We start from the raw sequence: 25,820 nt of genomic DNA, 5'->3' as shown, positions 1-25,820 counted from the left end.
TTGTAGCAACACATATTTATCCCCTCTCATAACGTGGCCGAGATATTGTAACTTTTTTATCTTACTCGTATTAATGATTTCCATTTCCTTTGTCATCTTTCTGAGGACCTCAATAATTGTTATTCGGTCTACCCAACTTATTTTTAATATTCTTCGGTAGGTCCACATCTCGAATGCTTCAAGTCGATCGCTCACCTATTTTTTTAAGGTTCAGGCCTCCACCCCATACAGCAGCACCGAAAACACATATGAACATAATATTCTTATTTTGTGTTGCAAACTAAGGTCTCTACTGCATAATACTTTTCTCATCTAATTAAATGTTGCTCTAGCTTGTCCAATTCTCATTTTTATTTCTTCTGTATACTCGTTATTTTCATTAATAATTGTACCAAGATATCTATATTTTTTTACTTTTTCTATTGGAATCCCTCTTATGTTTAAAATGTCTTGTTGTTGTGTTTTGGAAATTGTCATAAATTTTGTTTTATTAGCATTAAGCGTTAGTCCGCTTTCCTCACTAGCATTTACTACATTATCTAAAAGTGTCTGTAGATCTTGTATATTCTCTGCAATTAGTATAGTATCATCGGCATATCTGATATTGTTGATGGGTCGGCCGTTGACTTTTATTCCAATTGTTACATTTTCGAGTGATTTTTTAATTATTTCTTCCGAATATAGATTGAACAATAAGGGGGAGAGTATGCAACCTTGCCTTACGCCTCTTTTTATCTCTACTTCATCCGAAAGTTCTTTGCCTACTCTGACTTTTGCTGTTTGGTTAAAGTAGAGATGAGTTATTATTCTTAAGTCTTTTTTGTCAATGTGTTTATCTTTAAGTAACTGTATAACATAGAGTGGTTGGTTTACATCCATACATCTTTGCATGAGGACGTTAAATCCAAATAATGCCTCTCGTGTACCCATGGCATTCCTAAATCCAAATTGGGTTTTAGTGATGTCTTGTTCCACTTTTCTGAAAATACTTAAATGGATAATTTATAAGAATATTTTTAGTGTGTGACTCATTAGACTAATTATACGGTGGTCATTACATTCCTTTGCATTAGGTTTTTTTGGTAATGTAATAAATGTTGATTTGAGCCAATCTCTAGGAATAATACCCGTATTATATATAGTATTATATACTATATATATAAGTCTACTAATACATTGATCTGATCTTCTGATATTAATTTAATTATTTCAGTTGGAATTGTGTCAGGCCCCGCAGTTTTATTAGATTTCGCCAGATTTATTGCATGGATTATTTCATCCTTAGTTATATTTGGACCCATATCATGTTCCTCGCAATCGTTCATGCTATCTTGTTGTGTCCTGTCATCCTCAAACAATTCTTGTACGTATTCTCTCCATCTGTTTAGTTTGCCTTTGATATCAGATATTATTTTACCATTCATATCAACCAGGGTGTTACTATTGTTGGACCGTCTTATACCTGCTAATTCCTTAATTTTTTTGTGCAATTCAAAACTGTCATGATTTCTCTGGAGTTCTTCTATCTCTAAACATTTGTCGTTGTGCCACTTCTCTTTAGCTGCCCGTATTTTTATCCTGATCTCCTTGTGTGTGGCTTTGTATTCGTTTACATTTTTGTTTTTGTATAATCTTCTTTTGTCCATTAGTTGCCGGATCTCATCTGTCATCCATGGAGTCTTAGCTTCATCGATTTTGTGACTACTCAGCGTATCTTTAATTGGCATCATTAATGTGTTCTTAAATGTTTCCCATTTTTCATTGGAATCTTCATTATCATTGATTATTGTTTTGCTTAACTCTTCGTTAATTTTCAACGTTAGTTCTCCTTTTATATTCGGGTGTTTTAGCAGAGTGCTTATTTGTTGTGTCTTTTGTTGATTTTTTATTTTCTTTAAGTGGATTTCGAATTTTACGATTACTGGATTGTGGTCTGATGATACATCTGTTCCTGGATATGTCTTTGCGAATTGATGGAGTTACGGTATCTCTTATTGATAAGGATATAATCTCTCTGGTTTCTGATAATTTTTTCTTTGCTATTCATATGTGATTTCCATCTACGTGGTGGTAACTGAAAGAATGTATTTGTCGCTATCATTTCAAACTCCTGACAGAATTCCGTCAGTCTTTCCCCTCTTTCGTTCTTTATTCATAGTCCGAATTCACCAATAATGTCCTGGAATTTACCTTTTCCTAATTTGGCATTAAAATCCCCCATTGTTCTTGTTATATCTCTATTATTGGTGCTGTCTAGTGCTTTTTTAATGTCATTGTAGAACTCTTCTATTTCATTTTCATCTTTATCTGCAGTGGGGGCGTACACCTGTAAGATATTAAGAGTTCTATGCGCTGTTTGGGCTGTGATCATTAACACTCTATCCGATATAGGAACAAAAGAAGTTACAGCCTGGCAAAAACTGCGATCAACCACTTTACATTCCAGGTACCTATCTGCAGTTCGTTTATATTTTTGTGCCTGACGCGGGGTTTTCGCATGTTGGCGACCTGGGAAGCCCCGCGGTCTAGCTAAAAATTGCCTCCCCTGCCGAATCTTGGTATCCGATGTCCATGATCAGTAGTTGTGAAATTGTCATTTATAATAGTCATGATAATTGACAAGAGATATCTATTTAAAGATCTTTAATGTAGTGGTTTCTCGTTGCCTTCTACATCCTTCTGCCGTTGACCACTTTTTTGGTTCATCCACCTTTGGAGTCGATTTCTCAACTCCAGGAGAAAAGAGTGCCCTATCACTTACCAACTCATCCACCCGTAGCCGTTGGTCATTAAGTGAGAGATTGCTTATACCGGCAATCGCTCGGTCCCTATCTGCATTGGCCATCTATAGTACAACTGATGCTTAAAGGCAAATTAAAAGGCCATAGAGGTGTAGGAAGAAAACAGATTTCTTGGTTAAAAATCCTTCGTGAATGTATTGAGATATCAAATGCAGGACAATTATTGCATGTGACAGAATATCAAGAATCCTTCGCAATGGTGATTGGTATGATTTTTTACTGGCACCAACGTATGGTGAATAGATCATTACAATTTACTTACTCATATTAACTTTTCCAGAAATTATGTATGATCTTCACCAGCAAATGAGGATTTGTATCAGACTAGTACCTGAAAATTAGCTCATCACTTTAATAATCGTAATTCTGTTTACGAATGGTGGTCATAATTTCATAATATTCCATTCGTCTGCCTGGATTACCTTTACTTAGTTCGTGAACCATTTGCAGTTTATATGAATACCATTTATTTTTTAAGCGTTTTTAAAAATATTTTTTGACTTACATCGTATTCACGAGCTACATTCTGTTTGATATAGATCGATCTATAAAGAATTGTGACAAAATATTAATGCGTGTGTCTTCTAATCAAAAAAATATAAATAATGTCTATTAATTTGACGGTCAGAAAAGCATTGATTAAAAATCTACCGGCTTCGTGGTAGTTAGGGCCAGCCTCTTCAAAAATAATAACTGCTTCGCATTTGTTGACTAAATTGCGGACATAAATCATTTCTAAAACCAAAACTTAACAAAACATGTAATAAAAAAAGTAGTTAAAAATACAAGATATATTTAATAATACCTTTTTAATATTAATTTTTAAAAATTGTTTATCGTTAGTGGAAAAGAAATGCAAAACACATTAATTTTTACTATGTAATAAGTTAATAAATTATTATAGTTTTTAAAAATCATGAAAATTTGAGACGTTATAATAAAGAGAAAACCAAAAAAACATTTTAATTATTGACAAAGTACTTGTACAACCATTTGAAAATGACCTTGGTTCTCTCAATTGGGATAAACAAATACATTTATTTAAAAACTATTTGACCGATAGTACCCATATTTCACAAATATAATAATTACATAAAAACTCACGTTATGAAATTTGTTTTTTTTTATTTTATGGAAGACTCCAACAGCAATCTTATGATTATTGCTATCTGATCATTCACTATGATCAATAAGCAAGTTAGTTCTATATACAAAATATTACAAAAAACTTATCTAAGGTTACATTCAGCAATATTCCTTAGGCTCTAATACATTATAGTACTACTAGCTAACATGTACACTTTAGCCGCACTTTGCTCTGCTTTTTCACTTTCACTCACTTATAGCACTAGCTCAAACGGCTTCGTTCTCTTAAGTCTTCTTATCTGGTTGGCGTTGTATAGGAGTTTGATGGCCTTGACATTCACGTGGTTGGAAAGCCTTTGTTCATGACTCTCGGCAAAACTACTTATTGTCTGGATAACCGTATCCATCTGGAGGTCTCGATGAAGATCACAGTTTCTGAAGTACCATGGAGCGTTAACGATGTTCCTTAATAATTTATTCTGATATCGTTGGATGTTACTTTCTTTTGTACAGCCCCATAGCTGTATCTCATATGTCCATATCGGTTTAATGACTTGCTCATACAATAACAATTTGTTATAAGTAGACAGAGTGGATTTTTTCCCCATCAACCAGTACATCTTTCTGAACTTAATTTCTAATTTTTTTTCTTAATATGTGCTTTCCAACGTAGCTTGGAATCTAATGTCATACAAAAATATTTTACCGTATTTGCATAAGGTATTTGGTTTCTATTTATACTAACTGGAATATGTTGTTCTCTTTTGTTAGTAAAATTGACATACGCAGATTTTGTTTCATTCAATTTGATACGCCATCGCCTGGTCCAGATGTTAATTTGTTCAACAGAGTTCTGTAGCATGGTTGCTGCATCCTCGTGGTTTTGTCCGACTGCTAGAATGCATATGTCGTCTGCAAATGTCGCAATGATGGAATATCGCTGGTATAGAGCAGGTATAGCACTGGCCCCAGGACACTTCCTTGTGGAACTCCAGCTTTAACTTTTCTTAATTCTGAATATGCTTCCTCATATTTAACTCGAAAGTATCTGTCGGATATATATGATTCTAGTAGTTCAGAATATTGTTTTGATATAATCCGTAGCATCTCATTTTATGATATAATCCGTCATGCCATACTTTGTCAAAAGCCTGCGCTACATCGAGGAAAATTGCGGATTAGACTTTTCCTTCTTCTAGAGCTTTTTCTACTATATCTGTTAATCTATGCACCTGATCTATCGTTAAGTGGCTTGCTCTAAACCCAAACTGATGATTAGGAATTAGATTTTTTTCCTCTATAATCGGTTTTAGTCTCTTTAGTAATTTTTCGTATAATTTAGACATGACAGGTAACAGTGAAATAGACCTATATGAAGAAGCTTCTTGTGAAGGTTTTCCTGGTTTTAGTGTCATTATAATTTCTGCCACCTTCCACATCCTTGGTACGTACCTCAGCCTAAAGAAAGCATTTATAAAATGTGTTAATTTTATTATAGCTTTCCTTGGAAGTTGCTTTAACACTTCCCCAGTAATTAGAGAATGGTCCGAGTTCATATCCAATGTCTCTTCTATCTCTATGTAATTTGTTAAAATATTTCTGACTACAAAGAAGTCGATAGAGTCTGGGATTTTATTTGTGTCCAGTATGTTGACTTTCCCGTTGATATTGTGTCGCATTTTATGTATTTCATTGCTTCTAAAAATTCTTTTCCTTTAGTGGTAGTCAGTTGTGACCCCCAATGCGTATGTTTTGCATTGAAGTCTCCTCCAAGGATAAATCTATGTCCTTGACTGGTCAGGAAATCTACATATTGATTTTTCTTGATGTCTTGGCGGACTGTAAACCGCTGTGACGATTACCTCATAGTTTTTACATTTAATTTTTACTGATGTGGCCTGAAATTCTTTAGTTCTGTATCCCATTTCCTGATAGTGCATAATATTTTCTTTAATTATTACTGCACTACCTCCTTTGGCTGCATTATCAGGGTATCAGTAGTATGATAAGTTTTATAACCTCTAAATCTAATATATGACTCATTCGTAAAATGGGTTTCAGAAATGATTCATATGTCTATTTTTTCTATATCTAGTATCGCTTGTAGTTCTTGCTGATGTTTCAAGATGTCATTTGTATTCCATTCTACTGTTCGTAAACTACCCGCCATTACCAAGTCGTTTAGATATAGCTCCTTTGGTGGTATATTCTATTCTGGTTATACGCTCATCCAGGTTAGTTAATCTCTCTAATATTTTCTGTAGTGTTTGTTCTATTTTCAGATCTTTTTGAGTACTATAGTTTTCTTCGTTACTTTTACCAGCTGCTACCTGCTATAAGTTCTTGTTTTGTTTTCTTCTTGTTTTGGATTTTCTACAGGTTTTGGATGCATTCTTTGTGGTTGTCTGGGTAAGGTCTGTTTCTTGTTATATTTATCTTTCATTTTTTGTATTTCCTTTGCCACGATACATCCTATACAGTTAGCCGGATGCCCTTCTCCACAGTGGACACATTTAGGTTTTGCCTCATTGGGTTTCTCACATTTGGCTGTTGGGTATTTTCCTGTGCAGCCGTCACATCTTGGTTATTTCGCAGAGTAACCTTGTGTTTGTCCATATGCCTGACATCTCTTACATTGAGGTACCAATTTTGATTTTCTTAGCGGAAGTATTTGTACTTTTACGCTCATGATATCTGAGATCTCATAGATTCTATTAATATTTTAGTCATTTCTGAACCAACATAAACATATTTAGTGGTTGCTTTGGTTTGTATTTTAATTTCGGTATTACATCTATTATCTTGAATCCTTCATTACTTAAATCGTTCATGATCGAATCGTTACTGGCTGAATGATGTAACTTATTGACCATAACTTTAATGGGTCGGCTTTGCTTATTTTCATACGTATGCCATGGATAATTTACTTCACTCAACTTTTCGTTAATTTTCTGAAATTTTCTTCACTATCGACATTAATTTTAGCGCTCTTGTCTCTAAGTACTTTTATCTGGAATTAAGCAGTATGTAGTCTGACTAATTCATTAAATTGGCTAAATTCAGCAATTTTCTCCACAATTATTGGAGGTGGGATTTGTGTTTTTCTAGTTTTTTCTTCTCTTTGTTGGACATATGACTCTTTTTGTGGTGGGGTCAATGATGTATCCATTTTAGGTTTTTTTGAAGTTTTTGACACGTATCCACTCTGTCTCCTCAGCTAATTCCTCCTCGTCAGTATGAGATTCCTCATTCTTAGGTTCTTTCTCTTTGGACGTTTTTCTCTAGATCTGTAAATTTTAATTGCAAGCTTTTATTTAATTTTTGTAAGTTATCTAACTAGAGTTGGAGCTGATTTACTCTATCCGTAGCGTAAATCTTCTCAATTTCCGTCTGTTTCCATGCCGTGTACAACATCTGTTCATTCTGGAACCTTGCATAATTTTCCTGAAAGAGGGTACTATTTTGTTGTATGTACCTCGTTAGGTGTTTGCGGACCCGCATTTTGACGGATCATTTTAGCGAGAACAAACAATCATAGCAGTCATTAGATGCTCTTCATTATTTCTGACCAAGCGCCCGGACTATAAACAATTTAAAAGTAATTTGGATTTATCTTACCAGTTTTTGTCACTTATCTATTTTCGACTTAATTATCAAAATACGTTATGAAATAACATGCTTACTTTTGGGTTTAATTTACAAAAATTTTTTTGTTTATAAACATTTTTTAATTTAGAAAATCTCATTTTAAAGAGCACGTACTTTTAGGAAAGTGGTCTGTTGAACGTTTTTATCTAGAATGCATCGTTTTTTCACAATATTAAAATTAATGAAAAACGTCGCTTTTTTTGCTTAAATGTCATGACGTAGTAATAGTTTCGATAACCACCAGATAATACGCCTTTTGTATTGACCTCCATATACTCCAGTTAAAAAATAGCGCCCATTTTTCGATTTTTCAAGTGATTTTTCGGCTTCGTTTCATGGGGTAATAAACTAACAACTTATAAATTTAATTTAATTTAATTATTTACTTATATGAAAATATTATAATTAAAAACATATATGAAAATGCCACCATGCAGATAAAGCTGGACGAAAGCACAAAAACTAATCCCATAAGACTACAACGGGGAATAAAACAAGGGAACACCATCTCTCCCAAACTATTTACCCTTGCTCTAGAAGACATTTTTAAGAAACTAGAATGGAATAATAAGGGTATCAACGTCGACGGATCATACTTAAACCACTTTCGATTCGCAGATGACATAGTTTTAATAGCCGATAATATCCAAGAACTAAATGATATATTACAATTAAATGCAGTTTCAGGAGCGGTAGGCTTAAAAATGAACTACATCAAAACAAAAATACTGAGCCGAGACCAGACAAATATAACAATACAAAATCATACCATAGAAAATGTTGAACATTATGTATATCTAGGTCATGTTATCAAACTAGGAAAACCAAATCAAGATGCTGAAATTAAAAGAAAAACACAACTGGCATCGGGCGCTTTCGGCAAATTAGCATATATCTTGAAAAACACCTCCATTCCTGTAAACTTAAAGAAAAAGGTGTATAACACATGCATACTACCAGTTTGTACTTACGGCTTGGAGACAGTAGCCCTTACCAAAAAATCTGCTAAAAAATTAGAAACAACGCAAAGAGCAATGAAACCAATCATGCTTGGAATATCACTAAGAGACAAGATTAGAAACACCGAGATAAGACGTAGAACGAAGATTAGAGATATTGTGGAAGAAATTGCAAAAATGAAATGGCGCTGGGCAGGTCACGTAGCCCGATATAATGACAACAGGTGGACACGGAGAATTCTAGAATGGAGACCAAGGACGACAACAAGAAGCACGGGAAGACCTCAAAAAAGATGGGTAGATGACATAAGAACAGTGGCAGGCAAACAGTGGATTAGATTGGCGCAAGATAGAGAAAGATGGAAGCAATTGGGAGAGACCTACATTTAGGAGTGGATGGAAAATGGTTGACAAAGAAAATTTACTTCTTTGAATAAAAAATAAAAACAAAAAACTAGTGTTATATGTTAATGTAGATACCTAAGTGACTTAATTGATTTATATAGTTATGTAATTGTTGTATTATCGTTTATTTAATATTAAGATATATCCCTAACTTGTGCCTCACAGTTAATATTTTTTTGATATTAGATTTTGATAACCTTTCAAATGAATTCTGTTTCCTGATCCCTTTTATTGATACAGGTTACATTCAAAATACCGAAACTTTCATAATGGATATTGGTTTAAAAATCTACGTGTTTAGGCGAGCTTTTGATCTTTAAAATAAACTAGTTGTCGGAAGAAGAAAACCTTTATCCTCTCACTGTATAACCAACATAGACATATTTTTAATGAATTACACAAATCAATAGTTAATTTGAAAATCAATAGTACAGTTTTATTGGCTTTTGGCAATAGAAGAGTGCACGACAAGCTAATTAAATTGATTTACTATTGTTAGTGTGAATTAACCACAATTTTAGTATAACATTTTGTTTATTTTGACCTTTAGATTTCCACTTTGAAAATTTTTCTAAAAATACAAATTAAACAAAATTTGTTTGAAAAAACATTACCTTGATGACGTATACTCCAGTTGACTTCTACCTCGTTCACATGAGAAATAACGAGGTAACGTTTGAGTTAATTGTATTATCTACCATATACTTATTTATTATCACATTTTGAGAAAATCTTAGTTCAAAATCCTAATAGGTTGTATTGAAGTCGACTTCAAGATTGCATGTATAATAATACCCCGTTCTTTATAAATCACCTTTACATAAAACACTCTATTTACACAAAATTTTACCTTTTTTCTGGAAATGTGAGTGAATTGTGAGTACAGTAAGAGAAAACCCGGAAGTACAGTGAAAATCCCCAAACCGATGTTAGGGCCTCGATTCTGGATCATTTACTGAAACAACCCGACATCATTCATCCCGAGAAGTCGTTTCAAATTGCTTAAATGATCCCGTAGAATCCATCCTGGCGACCCTTGTCATTCACACGGCTTAGCTTCATTTTTGGTGACAAACGTCTCAGAATATGGACGCTCGGCCATTTACCCCTGGTCTTTTGTCTTCTTGTAAATAAATACAAAGGAGCGGAGGCCGTTGCCTCTTTCCCTGGTAATCCCATTGGAAAATATTGCGAGCTGATTCAAACCGTTCTTTTTAATGATCCAGAATGATTAATTAAGAAAATTGATCCTGGTCTGGATAGAATCTCTTAATTTATCATTAAAATTAAATTCGCTCATCGTTAACCTTATCGATTACTTGTTATGCCACTTTTCTGAAGTGAAATAATTCTTTAAAACAATACTAAAAAAGAATTTAATAATAATAATATTTATATTATTATATTTAATAATAATAATAATAATAATGTAAGTTTTTAGGATGCGCTTAAAGCTCCATGGGCTGTAAAGAACAACTTATTATCGACTTAGTCATTTCTAACCAGGCATACACCAAAAAAAGGAACCTTTTTACTGCCTTCATTGACTACAAGATGGCCTTTGATTCAGTGCCGCATGAATGGCTTATAGATATATTGAAAATATATAAGGTCGATGATAATCTAGTGACCTTTTTAAAGCATATAATGGCACTGTGGAAGACTAAAATTCACCTTCAAATACCTCGTGAAATCAATATCGAAACTGAAGATATCCCAATTAACCGGGGTCTTTTCCAGGGTGGTCTAATCCGGGGTGATCGTTACATTCTACTCTTCTATTTCTTACTCAGTCCTTGACGTTGTTCATCTGTCATCTACGTCGTATATCTGTAAGTGTAGCTCTGATTCATATAGAGTTTTACCATCAATTTCTAAGTGTTTTTGTCTCTGTTGTCTCTAACATCCCTTTCGTTCTCTCTGTGTTAGGTCGTGTTTCTGCGGCGTATTTCATTATTGGCCTGATAACTATTTTGTAAATTCTGTCTTTCATTTCTTTCTCGATATTTGTGTTTCTCCATATTGTATTTTATTGTATTTTTTACAGTTAATAGAACTAGTTAATAAAATACAACATTTTCAATTACCTATAAACTCCAGATTAATATCATTTGACGTAAAAAATCTTTTTCCTAGTATTCCTTCTACAGAAACTTTTGTTCTAGTAAAAAACATTTTAGGCCATAATATTACAAATCCTATCATTACATCTGAAATCTTACATCTTTTTGAAATTTGCATAAACCAGGACTACTTTGAATTTAATAATCAAATTGACTTGACTTATATTAAATTTACTTATAATGGGTAATCATCTAAGCCCATTGCTATCAGATATTTTTATGGATCATCTTGACACAAAGAAAAAGTCTCGGATGTCGGAAGGACTACACAGGAAATTACTACGGCAACGAAATAAAATAATGTATAATATAAATAATGTACTTGGAATACAAAAGGATTGCATGATAAGATAGAAGAGATAATCACGGAATTTGAAAAAATGAATGTATCATTTGTTGTTAACAAACGAAACCAAGAGGAGAGGCTGAGGAATAGAACAAATCGGTAATTATATCTCTAAACCTATTATCAACGGAGTACCAAAAGACTAAACAGCCGCTAAAGGTGTATCGAGCTCCATTGACAGGAAACTTAGAAATAAGAGAACACATTGAAAAATATTAAATAAACGTATAGTAACTGTCAACCTTAAATTATACAGAGATAAATCCACCATAATGGGAGTTTCTGCACCTAGTGATGACACACTAGGTAATACAGAAAAAAGTCGAGTTTTTCGAACAACTGAAAGAAATCCTCCTCAAAATAGGTAAGCAAGGGAAGATAATATTGATGATCGACTTAAATGCAAGAACACGAAAAACTCAAAATCATCCAACTATAGAAAACCATGGCGAAGATGTACCATGGCAATTTGACGTAAACGGATTGTTACTACATAATACACAAATACACATGGCTTCAAGATACGAAAGAATAAACCTCACAATAGATTACACTATAATAAAACAAAAATCTCAATTTAAACATTAAAAGTACAAGAAATTCGAGTCTTCAGAGGCATAGTATGTGGATCTGACCATTATTTGGTAACACCCTGAACTGACGTTTTATGATATATAAAAAAATGACCTTATAACAGTAAAATCAGAGAAGAATCAGAGAAAGAAGTGAGATTTTCTAACTAACCGGTCTCTACGACGACAGTACAAACAGCCAAGAGCAGAGGAGACTAGACAATGAATTAAAAATAACTATAAAACAAGATACGGGATCACTATAGTATACCTATAGAGACATCATGGAATCGATAAAAGCAGCCATTAAGCTTTAGGTAAGGAAAAACCAACAAGAAATTTTTTTTATATTCATCTCATCATTATCATCTAACCATATACCGATTACCGATATTAACGATATGTATTTGTTTTTTAGAAGCTGTATAAGATCATTTTCCATTCTTTTTAAAAAGTTTTCCAAATACTGATCTTTTATTTTTTCCTACCAGAGAAAATTATAACTAAGAAATTAAAATACCGCCGTTACAAAATTTATCTATTTGAAAATAAAATTGAATAAGTATATTTTGTGTACATGTCCTGACATCTATCAGAATTCGTTCAAAGTACATTGATTTAACCTACAGCATCCTTTTTTGAAGGTCGTTACAAACATGGTGTACTTGTTACATAATGGTTGGCTAAGCTATTAAATATAAACATTAATATTCATAATATATTATGTTCGAATTGTTTAAACTTTACAAATCTGTATTAATGACAAAAAAATATTTTTAATTAAAGTTCAAATTTTACAAAACCTTTAAAATAAAATATATCTATATTTAGTCTGATATCCATTAACATCATCGCTCCATAGCATTAGTTAAACAATGGCTTTAGCTATCAACCTTTTGATCTTTTTGCAGTAAATGGTCTTCTGATCGTTTTATCTTTTTTTTATCAAAGAATATAGACGCATATGTGTCTATATTCTTTGATATTATATTCGATATAGGATAGGTATGCATCTCACCTGCATTTTAGTTTTAGGGATAGTTCGCCAATGGTCCACTCATTTCTCTTGTGTTTTGCAATGATATCAACATAATTTGTTTTTATAATAAATATTTTAATTCGAAACGCATATTTTATTGTTCAATAGCGTGTAAAACTTTTACATCCTTAATTCCTTTCATCCCATTATTATTACTCTTTTATTTATTTCTTTATTTTGGTTACTTTTACCTGGCTTGACAACTTGTTTTAAAAAATTTTTGTTTTATTAAGGTTAAAAATAATTTAAGAAAAATAATTGTTAAAAAATATATGTACTGTCCACATCCTGCCCTCTCTTGAAATATCCTAGAACTATAATGATTTTCTCTACGCTCACATTTTCTGCTTTATTGTTTGTGTCACAGACGGCGCAATGCGTCGACTAATCTTTAAAATATAAATAATTGGTATTTTTCATTTTTTTGTCGTTTATTATACCATGGGTATTTTTAACTTACCAAATTATATAAGTATAACAAATTCAATTGGATAACATTATAACAAATAAGTAATATTTTAATGGTTCAGAGTACCTATACAAATTCTGTAAACATGTAAAAAATATATAAATATATTCTTCCTATAGATTATGATAAATAATTTTCAAGTCAGTTAGATAAATCTATGTAGATATCTTAATCAAAACATTGGTTTTGAAAAAGCGTATGTACCTATGGTTTTTTGAGAGGTTCTGTAGTTGATAATCATTAGTGTTGGATCAGATAACACTGACATTTCACAAAACCCTTCCTAAGGTGTAGTGTATGCCGACGTCGCGCTAACAGATTGAAACATTGAAGACAAGTTTTTGAAGAAAAATATTTAAAGCTTAGTGGGCCTATATATGAGTAAAGGGTGGGGCTACATTTTTTTTTGCATTTCTACCGTACCAAACTTTTTTTAGTCGATTCTATATATTTTTTCTAATTCAAATGTTTTTTTTTTAAAGGTAAAAGAAATAATAAATTAGACTTACTCAAAATCAATTTAATTTAACTATCCAGACGACCGGTTTCGCTTTCTACAATATGCAAAGCATCTTCAGGTCTCGATACAAAGTTAAACAAATGCTGAAATAATAAACCCACATTAGGGTGTTGTCTAATAAAGGTAAACAAAGATAGATGAAATATGAAATAAATTACAGTAATTATGCCAATATTACATGTCTGTGATTTTTCAAAATGAATAAAATGTTTAAGCAGACAAGGTAAGACCCACAAATTGCTAAAATAGTCTATTAAACTGTAATAAATTAATAAATGAACAAATAAATAAAACATTACTTACATGCCGGTACTCTATTAATTGATGGTTGAAAGAACATGGTTTAAACTATTCTGTATTGTTGATTGGAGAACTTAAGTCTGCTATTATAATTGTTTGACAGTAAACGGGGAAGTTCTTGAGGAGACAGATTTTATCCAATGAAGTAGAGATAGGTGTAATATGATTGTTTGTTTGATGAAAGTAATGTTCTATACCATGGAGTTATTTAAGTTATTTATATTTATTCTAGAGATATATTTATGAAATGTGTGTTATTTATTGAGATTTTATTTTATGAAGGTGACATCTCATTCATTGTCTTAAAACTGTAAAAACTTTTAAACAGAAAATCGAGCTTTTTAATAAAGAGCATAAAGAAAAAGAGGAAGAGTTGATGACCACTGTTGAAGACAGGAATAACTGGGCTTTTGGGACAAGGAATTTGTTTTAAACTATGTAAAGGCTCAATAATATTAAGTATTATAAATAAAATACCTGGATGGGAAATAGTGTATTTGAAAATGTGTAGAATATTCTTTATTATTAAATTATTATTAAAAAATAAAAATAGCCATTATGATTGCCAACCTCCGTAAGGAGACGGCACTCTAAGAAGTAGAAGAATATTCTTGGGAATCACGAAATACCTATATAACTGTTAAACCTAGTGGAAGAAAATAACTTAAAAGTATTGTCAGATTTGTTCAACAAGGTGTTCGATACGGGAATAATACCCCGAGAGTGACTGAAGTCAGCATTTATAATCATCCGTAGAAAAAGCAGTAAAAGTGTCTATCGAATACTGAGTCTCATGAGTCATACTTTAAAAGTACTGCTTAAAGTAATACATAAGAGAATCTATGAAAAGTAAGAGGAGAATATTAGTGAGACGCAGTTCGGGATCCGAAATGGAATACGTACTCGAGAAGAATTATTTACCATCAACATACCATAGGCAGCTGTTGCGCCTAATGTTGGTCTAGGAATTCAGAAATCTTTATATTTATCGGTGAATATAAAACGAGTTGGTTTACAATAAAATTCGTGTAAAATAGAGAACTTGGTCCTGATTCTATTTCATTTCGATGTCGAAATTTAAAAGCGACTACGCCATGACTGTCGCAATCGCTAGAGATTCTCATTCATTTCGATTGTAGTTAAAACTGGGGATATTTACTTTATCATTTTGACACTGCTGAAAATTTGGGTTGGCCCTGTTGTTTATTGGCTGCACGCTGCACTAGCACTACGATTGTTGAATGTTTGTTTTGTTTATGTTACGTGAACGTCTTTTTTTTCTTAAGTTGTTAAATCATAAATAGTGGCCATTCTCAATTATATTTTGAATTGAGAGAAAAGATGACAAGGAAAGAAAAAAGGCGATGTGGGAGATCCTTAAGTTATAACCACAAAGGTTAATATAACCACTAAGATTTGACTTAGTGGTTATATTCTAATATATTTTTAAATTTACTGCAGCTTAGTAATACTAACCCTAAACATTTTGGGTATCCTAAAGGCATAAACACCCTCTTACAAATATGGTTCTAATACCCTTATAAAATAATTTGCAGCTTGTTTATTAAGCCGGAATTGCTGCCTAAATTGATCATCACTTAGTGAAAAAGAATTTTGAGTATCCCGTAACATTCTTTTTATCCTCCGTTGTTAGCGTCGGATATCTATCCTCTATAATTCCTCCAAAACTAGCAAATGTCCGTAAAACACAGCCATATTAATACTTTTTGCCTCAGTTTTCCTTGCAAGGATCAAAACACCGCCTACCTAAACTGAACCTAAGTTCACTTCTCCCAGTCCAGCCAGGCAGCCAGTCATGTCAGATTAATTTCGACTCGAAATAAAATTTCAACCACTTTCTTGAAGTTGAAATTAATTTCGATAAATCGAAAATTAGTGACGTCGTTTGGTTAGTTCATCTGAAATCCACAAGGTTCGCAAAGTCGCATTTCGACGTCGCCATATTAATTTCGACATGTTTTGAGTCGAAATCTCAATTAGAATCAGGGCCCTTGTCTGTTGTTTACTTCAACATTCTGGACTGCTGTAATACAAGTTATTGTGTTTTTATTTTTGATTAAAATCAACTAGGAATAGGTAGAACTAGATGTTTTGTTTATCAGCAAATAGTAATTATATTTGGATAAACAAGTACTTGTTTTTATTGCATCAAAATAGACTTTGTTGTTTTTGTCTATGCACCTGTTGCACTTAATGTTGATCTAGGAATTCAGAAATGTATTTATCGGTGAATATAAAACGAGTTGGTCCACCATAAAATTCGTGTAAAGGCGAGAACATAAACAATTATTGGTTGGTTGAAGAATCTATTTGAATGATATCAATGCAGATCGATTCATTTATTGATAGCAGCAAGTTCCAAATAAAAATAGTCATTATACTTAATTGCCAACCTTCATAGGGGACAACACTCTAAGAAGAAGAATATTTTTACGAGACGGCCAACAAATTATAAATAACTGTGCAGATTCACAACCTTTAATGTTAGATATTTTCATTGCAAGAAAATAAGTTTATTCAAGAAATAATATTACATCATAGTATAATCAATTTATTCAATATATTCCACCCTATATGTAGTAATCTGCTTTTAAAAAGCCAATAACGAAAAGAAATTGAAAGTACAGCGAAATCGCAGTCTGATATTACGACATTTCCTCGAAAATACACGGTTTTTCACTTAACTGTACTACGACTACTAATCCAAATTGTCCGCAAAAGTGACACAAGAAGTACACTCGCACGATCATCCGTTTAGTTCTATTCTAATACCGTAATCAAACCGAACAGAATGCGAAAGGTATGTTGTTTTGTTTTTTCTTTTTTTAGTTCTTTTTCAAGTGTTTTGTTTTTGTGCTGAAAATAGTTCTAGAAATGTTTTGTTACGAGAAAGTTAAGTGGAAGATCCATTAAACTATTTAATTTGAGTGAGTAATGTACATTTAAACTTATTATTTAAAATACCTGTATATATTTTTCCTTGTACGTCATATATCCTTATATCCATATGACAACGCGAGATTCCCAAGCAACAATAGACACCGAAAGTGAAAGAACAGACATAATAAAAATAAAAAATGGAGTAAGACAAGGAGATGCTCTCTCAACGGTACTATTTATTCTATCACTAGATCAGATAATAAAAAAGCTGTCAAATGCAGGAATTATAAACAAGAATGCAGTACACATAATAGGATATCCGGACGATATAACCATAGTAGCAACAGACAAAATGGCATTAAAGAAAACCTTCTAAGAAATAGAAAACGAAGCCAAACTGAGAAGACCGGAAATAAATGAAAATAAAACAAAATACATGACCGCAAGCAAGAAAAAGACAATACAAATGACAGAACTGACAATAGATGCACACAGTTTTGAAGCGGTTGAAACATTCAAATTTTTGGAAGTATTGGTCAGTAGAAGAAATGAATGTGTAGATATAAAAAGAAGAATTCAAGCTGGCAATACAGCGTTCTATAGAAATAAAAAAACATTTAGAGATAAAAGATAAGTCTGAAAGACTGAAAGACAAAAATGAAAATCTACAAAGCGACCCTAAGACCATTAGTAGTATATGCCGCAGAAATATTTACATAAACAGCAAGAGAAGAAGAGCAATTTAAAGCTTTTGAGAGAGAAATATTATGGGAAAAATACTGGGACCAAAGAGAAAAAACGAAGAGGATGCAAGACAATGGGTGAATCACAAAATACAAGAATGAATGGGCGAAAAGAATATAGCTAGAGCAATAAAAGCACAAAGAATTAGATGGTATGGACACATATTGAGAAGAGAGAAGAGAAATCCGTTGAGAGTTATAGCGAAATGGATACCGCCAGGTAAAAGAACCAGAGGCACACCTAAACTGAGATGGAGAAAACAAGTGTAAGAAGACTTAAGGAGCATGGAAATTAGAAATTTATAAAGGACAATCAAAGAGAGAGAAGAATGAAGAAAAGAAGTGGAAGCAGTGGAGGAAATCACACCAGAAACTGTAAACTCAAACCCAAAGTGGGATGATCCCTTACGCAAAAAGGATCTTTAAGTGAAAACATCTTCAGAGAAATCGTGAATTATTCTTCAATAATCTTCTTTAAATTTCTCAATCATGAAAACTGTTCCCCACAATTTCCTCGTTTTTCTTTCTTCTTTCCTATTCTCATGTTTAACTAGAGTATCCAAAATCATTAAATCTTTGTTATCAGTTTATTTTTAGGTATTTACCTCTTTATATCCATATTTTCCTATAGATAGTTTTTAAGCTTTCTTCTCTAATGCCGTTCCCTGTATTCCATAAAGATGTAATTTTTTTAATAAGAGAACGTGATCTAGGCTATCGAAAAAAGTACCTAGTGTTTTCATCTTTGCCTCTAGTTTTTTTTAAATTTTTGATATAAAATCAGAGGTAGCTGTCTCAACAGATCTCCCGTCGAGAAAACCATGCTGCGAACTACTAAATAAGTTGTTTGTAGTAAAACAGTTTTGTAGTCTGGAATAGATTGCTTTTTCGAATATTTTTGAGAATGATGGAAGAAGGCTTATTGGTCTATACTTATTCATCTTAGTAACATCACCTTTTTTCTGTAGTGGTTTGACAATTGCCAGTTTTAAACTTTGAGGAAATTTACCTTGCCTGAAAGAAGCATTAACTATAAAAGAAAGAGGAAGCGAAATCTCTGATGAAACATATTTAATTAAGTTGGTTGATATTTCATCATAACCAGAGCTATGCTTGTTTTTTAAGTTATTTATTATGTGACTTACTTCTTTCTCTGAAACGGGAGTTAGAATCATGCAGTGATTATTTTGTTCGATATTAATTTGAAAAAATTTTACATGCTTTATTTTCTTTACAGCTTCTGGCGCTGCATTTGTCATAAATTGATTTATTTCGTTAGAGAGCACCTGAGGCTCACCCTACAAACAGAAATTACCTTGGTTTTTGAAATTACACTTAATTTTTTTACCAATTGCCAAGCCATTTTAGTTTTGCTATTTTCAATTCGTTCTTTATAACCAACATTATTAGTAGACAGTGTAAACAAAACATCAAGCCTAGATTTACAATGTTTTATATCTTTTAATGTTTCAAAAACAGATACCCAGTCTACATTACCTAACATGAATTTAAGAAAAATCTTTATTTTCTTTGCTAAATATTCGTTTTTTTTTAAATTACATTTAACTCAAATTTATTTATTCTATTATCATTTTCTATTATATCTGTCAAAATGGGATCAAATATGTCCTCTAATTCTTGATATACTTCTTTGTTTAAACTTTGTTGCGGTAGAATAGACCATTTCCAATGGTCTATGAGATTATATTACTGGGGAGGGGATTGACAAATGATAGATGCCTATAATGTTATAAGATGACTTCTTTAGAATGAAAATCGACATGTTTCAGCATTTCACAAAATCCAATGAATATTGCCAAATATCACTATTTTGAGTAGCCAACTCTGTATAGACTGAATATAGACCACGTACAACAATTAAGCGTGTTAATTAATAATTTAATAGTTTTTATTTAAAAATTTAATAGTACATTATTATGAGAGTCAATGGCAACAATGTATATTGTTCTGTTCTATCTTGGTATTTCAATCAATTTTCGATGCAGTACATTATCGAAATCTTTGTTATATTGATGAAACAATAGGCATATACATACATTTATCTATGTCAATGTCTCTACATTGTTAAATTAAAACTTTACATTATACATAAATAGTTTTTAAGTCTTAAGTATTTCGATAACCTTTTTAGAAAATTTGATATGTATTACTTTCAAGAGACACGTTAAAAGACTCATGCATTAGAACTATTTTTCACGATAGTTATGAAAATAAACATTTTAAAATTCTTTCATATTTCAGGTAATTATCTGGTTTTATCTGATTTCACTAGCAGCAAGTTCCAAACGTTACAACGTCCACGAAAAAGAAACATTAGTTCCTACCTACAGCGACCAAGTTTTCTACAAATATATTGTACCAAATGGACCATACGTCGATGAAGATGAAATCGAAGAGGAGGACAAAAGATTTGATAGGGTTAAAGGTAACAAATCTTTGGAAAAACTATAGCCAGATTGTATTTAGCTAACTTAAAAAAGCAATTAGACAAATAATTTTCGTATTTTCAGATCCACCACTTAAGCCTCCTTTACCGAAACCCGATCTCCAAGCTCAGCTATCTAGCAGTCCACTACTCAATGCTATATTACTCAGCAGTAACCTCCATATACCAGCCAAAAACGTGCCACCAAACCATCCAGATTTGCTGCCCATCAACCCTTACATAGCTCTTTTGTTATCACAATACGGGCGGTATGTACCTATATACGGAGCTGGAAAAGGGATTTATGCCTACCAGGCTACAAACGATTACCACAACAACAAACCGTTTGGTGCTTACAAGATATACCATGATAATTATTAAAATTAGAAATATATACGTAGTGCTTATAATGATTTTTTTTTTGCTGCCATTTCGTCATACTGAAGGTCATGAAGATTTTTCATTTCTTTCATGAGTGAGGTTTGCTCCCCTGTCAGATTTTCATTTTCTTCTTTCTTTTCTTGTGACCATTTGCTAGTGGAATGAGGAGCTGTGATAGTGAGACGGATAAGGTTTCTATTAGATTTCACCTGATCTCTAAAGCCTTGACGATTTTGGAAGTCACCAGGTGAAATTTCCATTTGTTTTATATCTCATTTAGCTTCGCTTGCCCCTTTTGAATAAGATGGTGATCTTCAGATACAAAAGTGAATGTGGTGGGTATGTCTTTGAGGATTCGTATATAAATATCATTCTTCGTTTTATCATGTTGATAACAATGTCTTCCAAGTGTTCATTAACCTCATGATTATGTCTTCGGCGGAATTCTTCATTTTCTATCGTTGATTTTCGATTTTTCTCAAAATTTTCCAATCGTTTGTTCTAGTTTAGCTTGTTCCTTTTTTGTATAAGTTTTTGATACCATCTTCCTTAAGTGCCATTTAAATTAGTTTAAGTAGACCATAATTACGGCGAACTATGTGCAGTTTCTTCGCAGATGTTCTTCAGTCAGTACCACTACGTCAGGTGCCCTGCGGCACTCTATTTTTCCTTATATGATTAGTTTTGAGAGCTTATATTGGTGTAGATATACATATGTGCTAGGCATACGGTCTTTCTCGTGTTGGTTAATTTTAACATTTGTTGCAGCAGCCAAAGTATTTAAATTTTGTTACATAGTCTTTACGTATCTGTTTAATAAAAGTTGAAGGTCTTCTGCGTTTCTGGTCTGCTAACACCGCTGTGTCGTCAGCGTATCTTATTCTTATTTACCATTTGTGTTATGCTTTATTTTTCATGTTATAGTGCTCGTGCAAAGATGAACTCTGAGTAGTCATTGACAAAATGAACAATAAGATACACCTTTGTGTTACTTCACGGATAATAGGTGCTTCTGTTGTTAGGTAACTTTCTAGTCTTACTGATGCCTCTTAGTACCTATGCAGGTAAAATGGATTCTTTTTGCATTTGGAATTTTAATTAAATTAGGATGGTTGATACAGTCAAAATCTTTTGCGTAATCTATGAAGGAACTACATATTGCTTTCCTCCCATTCCATCCCACTTCCTTTTTGGTATTGTAATTCGTTATATTATATATTGCACTTTTGTTCTTTACTGGTATTTGTTGCGCAACCTTCTCCATTTTTCTTTGAGTAACTTCTACTTCATGTGCGGTGTTGTTTGTCAATGTAAGCTTTTTGGCACAATAAATCAGCACTGGCAGTACACCTTGATCATATAGTTTTGTTTTTAGATTTAACGATATCTTCTTCATCTTGTGGAATATGGTTCTGTTTATTGTATTATCTCAGCTCTTGTGGTGTTGATATCCAGCTGTCATATACCCTTCTGGGGTCTTTCTAATAGTCTTCTTGAATTGGGGTTATGTATTTTTGCCCATTTCGCATTTCTTGCTGGATCCATTGTGTCGATATGATCTCTCCATTTGCAAAGTCGTGCTCGTATCAATCACACCACATTCTGGACTTCAGTTTCCCCTAATCTATCCTCATGCCTAAACCACAATATCAAAGAACTAATAGGTAAAAGAAGACAGCCGACGAAAAAATACGACTCTAACTACAGAACAATGAAGAAATTAAATAAAGGTATCCACCGATCAATCCGAAAGAGATAAAAGAAAATAGTACAAAAGAAATGACTAAAATAATTTGACACAACAAAAGTTTAAAAGTTTTGAGCTAAAATAAAAACAACATAGGCAAAAAAATTTGTACAAACTAAGAAGCAAAGATGAATAGAACTGAAATACTCAAGGTTCTCGAATCGTTTTATCGCGAAATGTATAAGGGTACCAACGAAAAGCAAGATCAGCCCCTGCCATAAATCATAAACTTCTTCTTCTTCCTTTGCCCTATCCGTTTCGGACGTTGGCTATTAACAAGGCTATTTTGACTTTGTTTACGGCACCTCTAAACAGTTCGGTCGATGTTAGTCCGAACCATTGTCGCAGGTTATGCATCCATGAGTGTCGTCTTCTTCCCGGTCCCCTCCTACTGTCGATTCTTCCTTGGACTATTAACTGTAGCAGACGGTACTTAGTATGCTTCATGACATGTCCGAAGTACTCAAGCTTCCGTTTCTTTACGGTGAAGATTATTTCTTTGCTTTTGCCTATTCTCTGCATTACTTCCACGTTAGTGATGTGGTCTGTCCAGGATATCCGAAGAATACGGCGATATATCCACAGCTCAAAGGATTCTAGTTTCTTCAGGGTGGCTTCCGTTGTGGTCCATGCCTCTGCTCCATAGAACAAGACCGGGAAGACATAACACTTGACCAGTCTTAATTTTAGTTCCATTGAGATTTTGCTTGTGAACAACTGTTTCATATTGTTGAACGCGTTTCGCGCTTTTTCAATTCGTAATCTTATTTCTGTTGACTGGTCCCATTTTGTGTTGACTGTGGTTCCAAGGTATGTGTATGTCTCCACTTCTTCTATTTTTCGGTTGTTTAATGTCAATTGCATCGGAGGTTGTTGTGTTCTGCTAATGAGCATGTAATCATAAACTAGGGATCAGAATTAATGCCAGAAATAACACCATTTGAAGTCAAAACAACACTTTTGAAAATGGAAAATAACAAATCTTCTGTTGATAACTTAGTCGAGTAATAATCGAGGTGATCAAATTAGGTAGAAATACAATTATCCAGATTTTGGCCAAACTTTTCACAGAATTCATCTAACAAGGAAAAATCCCTTCACCATGGAATAATACAGTCATTGTTTTATTACACAAGAAAGGAGACATAACAGACCTAAAAAACTACCGTCATATCAGTTTGTTATCACACGTTTATGAACTTTTCACCTAAAATTATGCAAAAAAGACTGGAGGCTAAGGTAGACTTGTATCAGCCTATAGAACAATCTTTATTTAGATCGGGATACAGCACTATCGACCGCTTACTAGGCATAAAGAACCTGAAAGAGAAGTCTGCAGAATACAACAAGCCATTGTGGATACAATATGGACGACAAGAAAGCATTCGATACCATAAGCCAGCAGAAAATATTAAAAGTATAGACAGAAGGCTAAGTAGACCATCGCTACATTAACATAGTCAAATATATCTACCAAAATACGATAGCTAGAGTAAGACTATCTGAGCAAGAAACAAATAAATTCTGCATACAGAGAGGAGTACGGCAAGGAGACGCCGTCTTTCCACAATATTTACGAAGCGTTCAGAACATACTTGTAAAAAGGCATAACTGAACGAGTAGTGTTTTATCAAGATAAATGAAGATTAGCTCAGTCATTTGAGATTCGCAGATGACGTCCTTATTTCCAATCATATGGAGAAAATTGCGTCGCTAAAATCGAATTGGGCAGGACACGTCGTCAAATTATTAGACAACCGATGGACAAAACGTATAGTCGAGTGGAGACAAAAAGCACTACAAAGTAGAGGACGCCCACCACCCAGATGGATTGATGGCCTGAAACGTGTTAGCAGTAACTGGATCCAAGCCACATAAGATAGAGACATATGTAAAGAGCTGAGAGAGACTTATTTCCAGCAGTAGACGTTAGAGGTAGATCATAATGATCCTGATTACTTAATACTTTCATTTTTGTAGTTTAACGATATGTTGCTTTTAAAAACATCCCCCAACCATCTATTTCCATTCTAGACAAATTCTTCTTTGTAGATCCTGTGTTTGATTGTCTCTAATATAATCTAGTGCCCTAGATACTTTAATTTGTTGGCTTCTTCGATAATTTTGTTATCTGGAGATATAGCTCCCCGAGTAGTAATTTTTATTTTTGTTGATTTATGCACTAGCCAACTATTTTTCTTGAATTCTTCTGCTCTTTCATCATCGAATCGGCCTCTTTTAAAGCATCTATTAGTAGTACTTTGTCGTCCGTAAAGCATAAATTGTTTAATTTTTCACGCATATACTGATCCCTTTATTATCCCGAACTGGGGTCTTAAAATCATCTTTTAAAACAGCATTGAATAGGAGTAAAAATAATTTATCACCTTGTCTTATTCGTCTTTGTATGGGAAGTTCCTTGGTAGTATAATGTATCTTTATGTTGGTCATTGAGTAGCTGTAAACATTATGTATGAAACCGGTGTATCTGTAGTCCATTCTACATTGACTATGAGCCTCTAGAATTGCATGCATTTCAATTGTGTCAAATACTCTCTTAAAGTCAACAAACATAAGCGCCAATTGTATTTTATTAATTTCTCGATGAGCAGCTTTAATCTAAGAAGGTGATCATTTGTTCCGTACTCCAAACAAAAGCCTGGTTCTGGTGTTTTTTATATATTTTTCTCCAGTATTTTATTTATGGTTTTAGTGAAAATCTTGTATAGGTCGAACAGTAAACTTGTAGTCCAGTAATTTTACCTCATACATTTATAAGTATGACTTTGTTTTATTAGTATGTTATTTCAGCTTTGTGGTAAGAATACATTATACAGGAATAAATTGAAAAGCTTTTTTTTTATTCTAATAGCTTAAATGAAATAAAATCATGATTTGTTTATTAGTTTTGTATTTCGAACAGAAGTCTGCTTAATATGGTATTGTTTATAGTTTTTTTCTCCAGTCTTTTACTGATTATTTTCGCGAAAAGCTTCTATACGTTGGATAGTAAAAGCTTATAGGCCTGTAATTTTCTAGAACAATAGTGTTAACTTTGTATTATGTATTAGGATTTTCAGTACGATATTCCAGCTTTGTGGTAAGGAAGCATTCTACAGGCATAAATTGAAACGCTTTGATATTGGTTCTAATCAGGTACAACTTTAATTTTTATTGATTTTGCGACTATTTGATCTTGGTCTGGCCTGACCAGGTTTATTATTTTTCATCTTTTGTAGTAATTTTTAATTTCATCTAGTGTGATCTGAGTTTTGTCAAATGTTGTTTTTTTTTATTTATTGTTGCTCTTACTATCCTAATGTTCATCGTGATT

At 32.9% G+C, this 25,820-nt stretch overlaps 1 protein-coding gene across 1 annotated transcript; it reads left to right on the top strand.

Moving 5' to 3' along the window:
- The first annotated feature begins 17,019 nt into the window (after positions 1 to 17,019).
- LOC140438223 (uncharacterized) lies at positions 17,020 to 22,207 on the top strand. Its single transcript, XM_072527928.1, has 3 exons — positions 17,020 to 17,089; positions 20,175 to 20,358; positions 20,444 to 22,207. The coding sequence occupies exons 1-3, from the start codon at positions 17,081 to 17,083 to the stop codon at positions 20,737 to 20,739; spliced, it is 489 nt and encodes a 162-aa protein (XP_072384029.1). The 5' UTR covers positions 17,020 to 17,080; the 3' UTR covers positions 20,740 to 22,207.
- Positions 22,208 to 25,820: the final 3,613 nt, after the last annotated feature.

This window comes from Diabrotica undecimpunctata, chromosome 1 (genome assembly GCF_040954645.1).
Source record: "Diabrotica undecimpunctata isolate CICGRU chromosome 1, icDiaUnde3, whole genome shotgun sequence".
In the NCBI taxonomy this organism is placed as follows: Eukaryota; Metazoa; Arthropoda; class Insecta; order Coleoptera; family Chrysomelidae; genus Diabrotica; species Diabrotica undecimpunctata.
This window is presented reverse-complemented; position numbering and strand designations above follow the sequence as displayed.

Excerpts from the sequence above, each read along its gene's own strand:
- LOC140438223 (XM_072527928.1), top strand. Across the intron at positions 20,359-20,443 it reads AAGATTTGATAGGGTTAAAG|ATCCACCACTTAAGCCTCCT; the intron begins GTAACAAATCTT and ends TCGTATTTTCAG.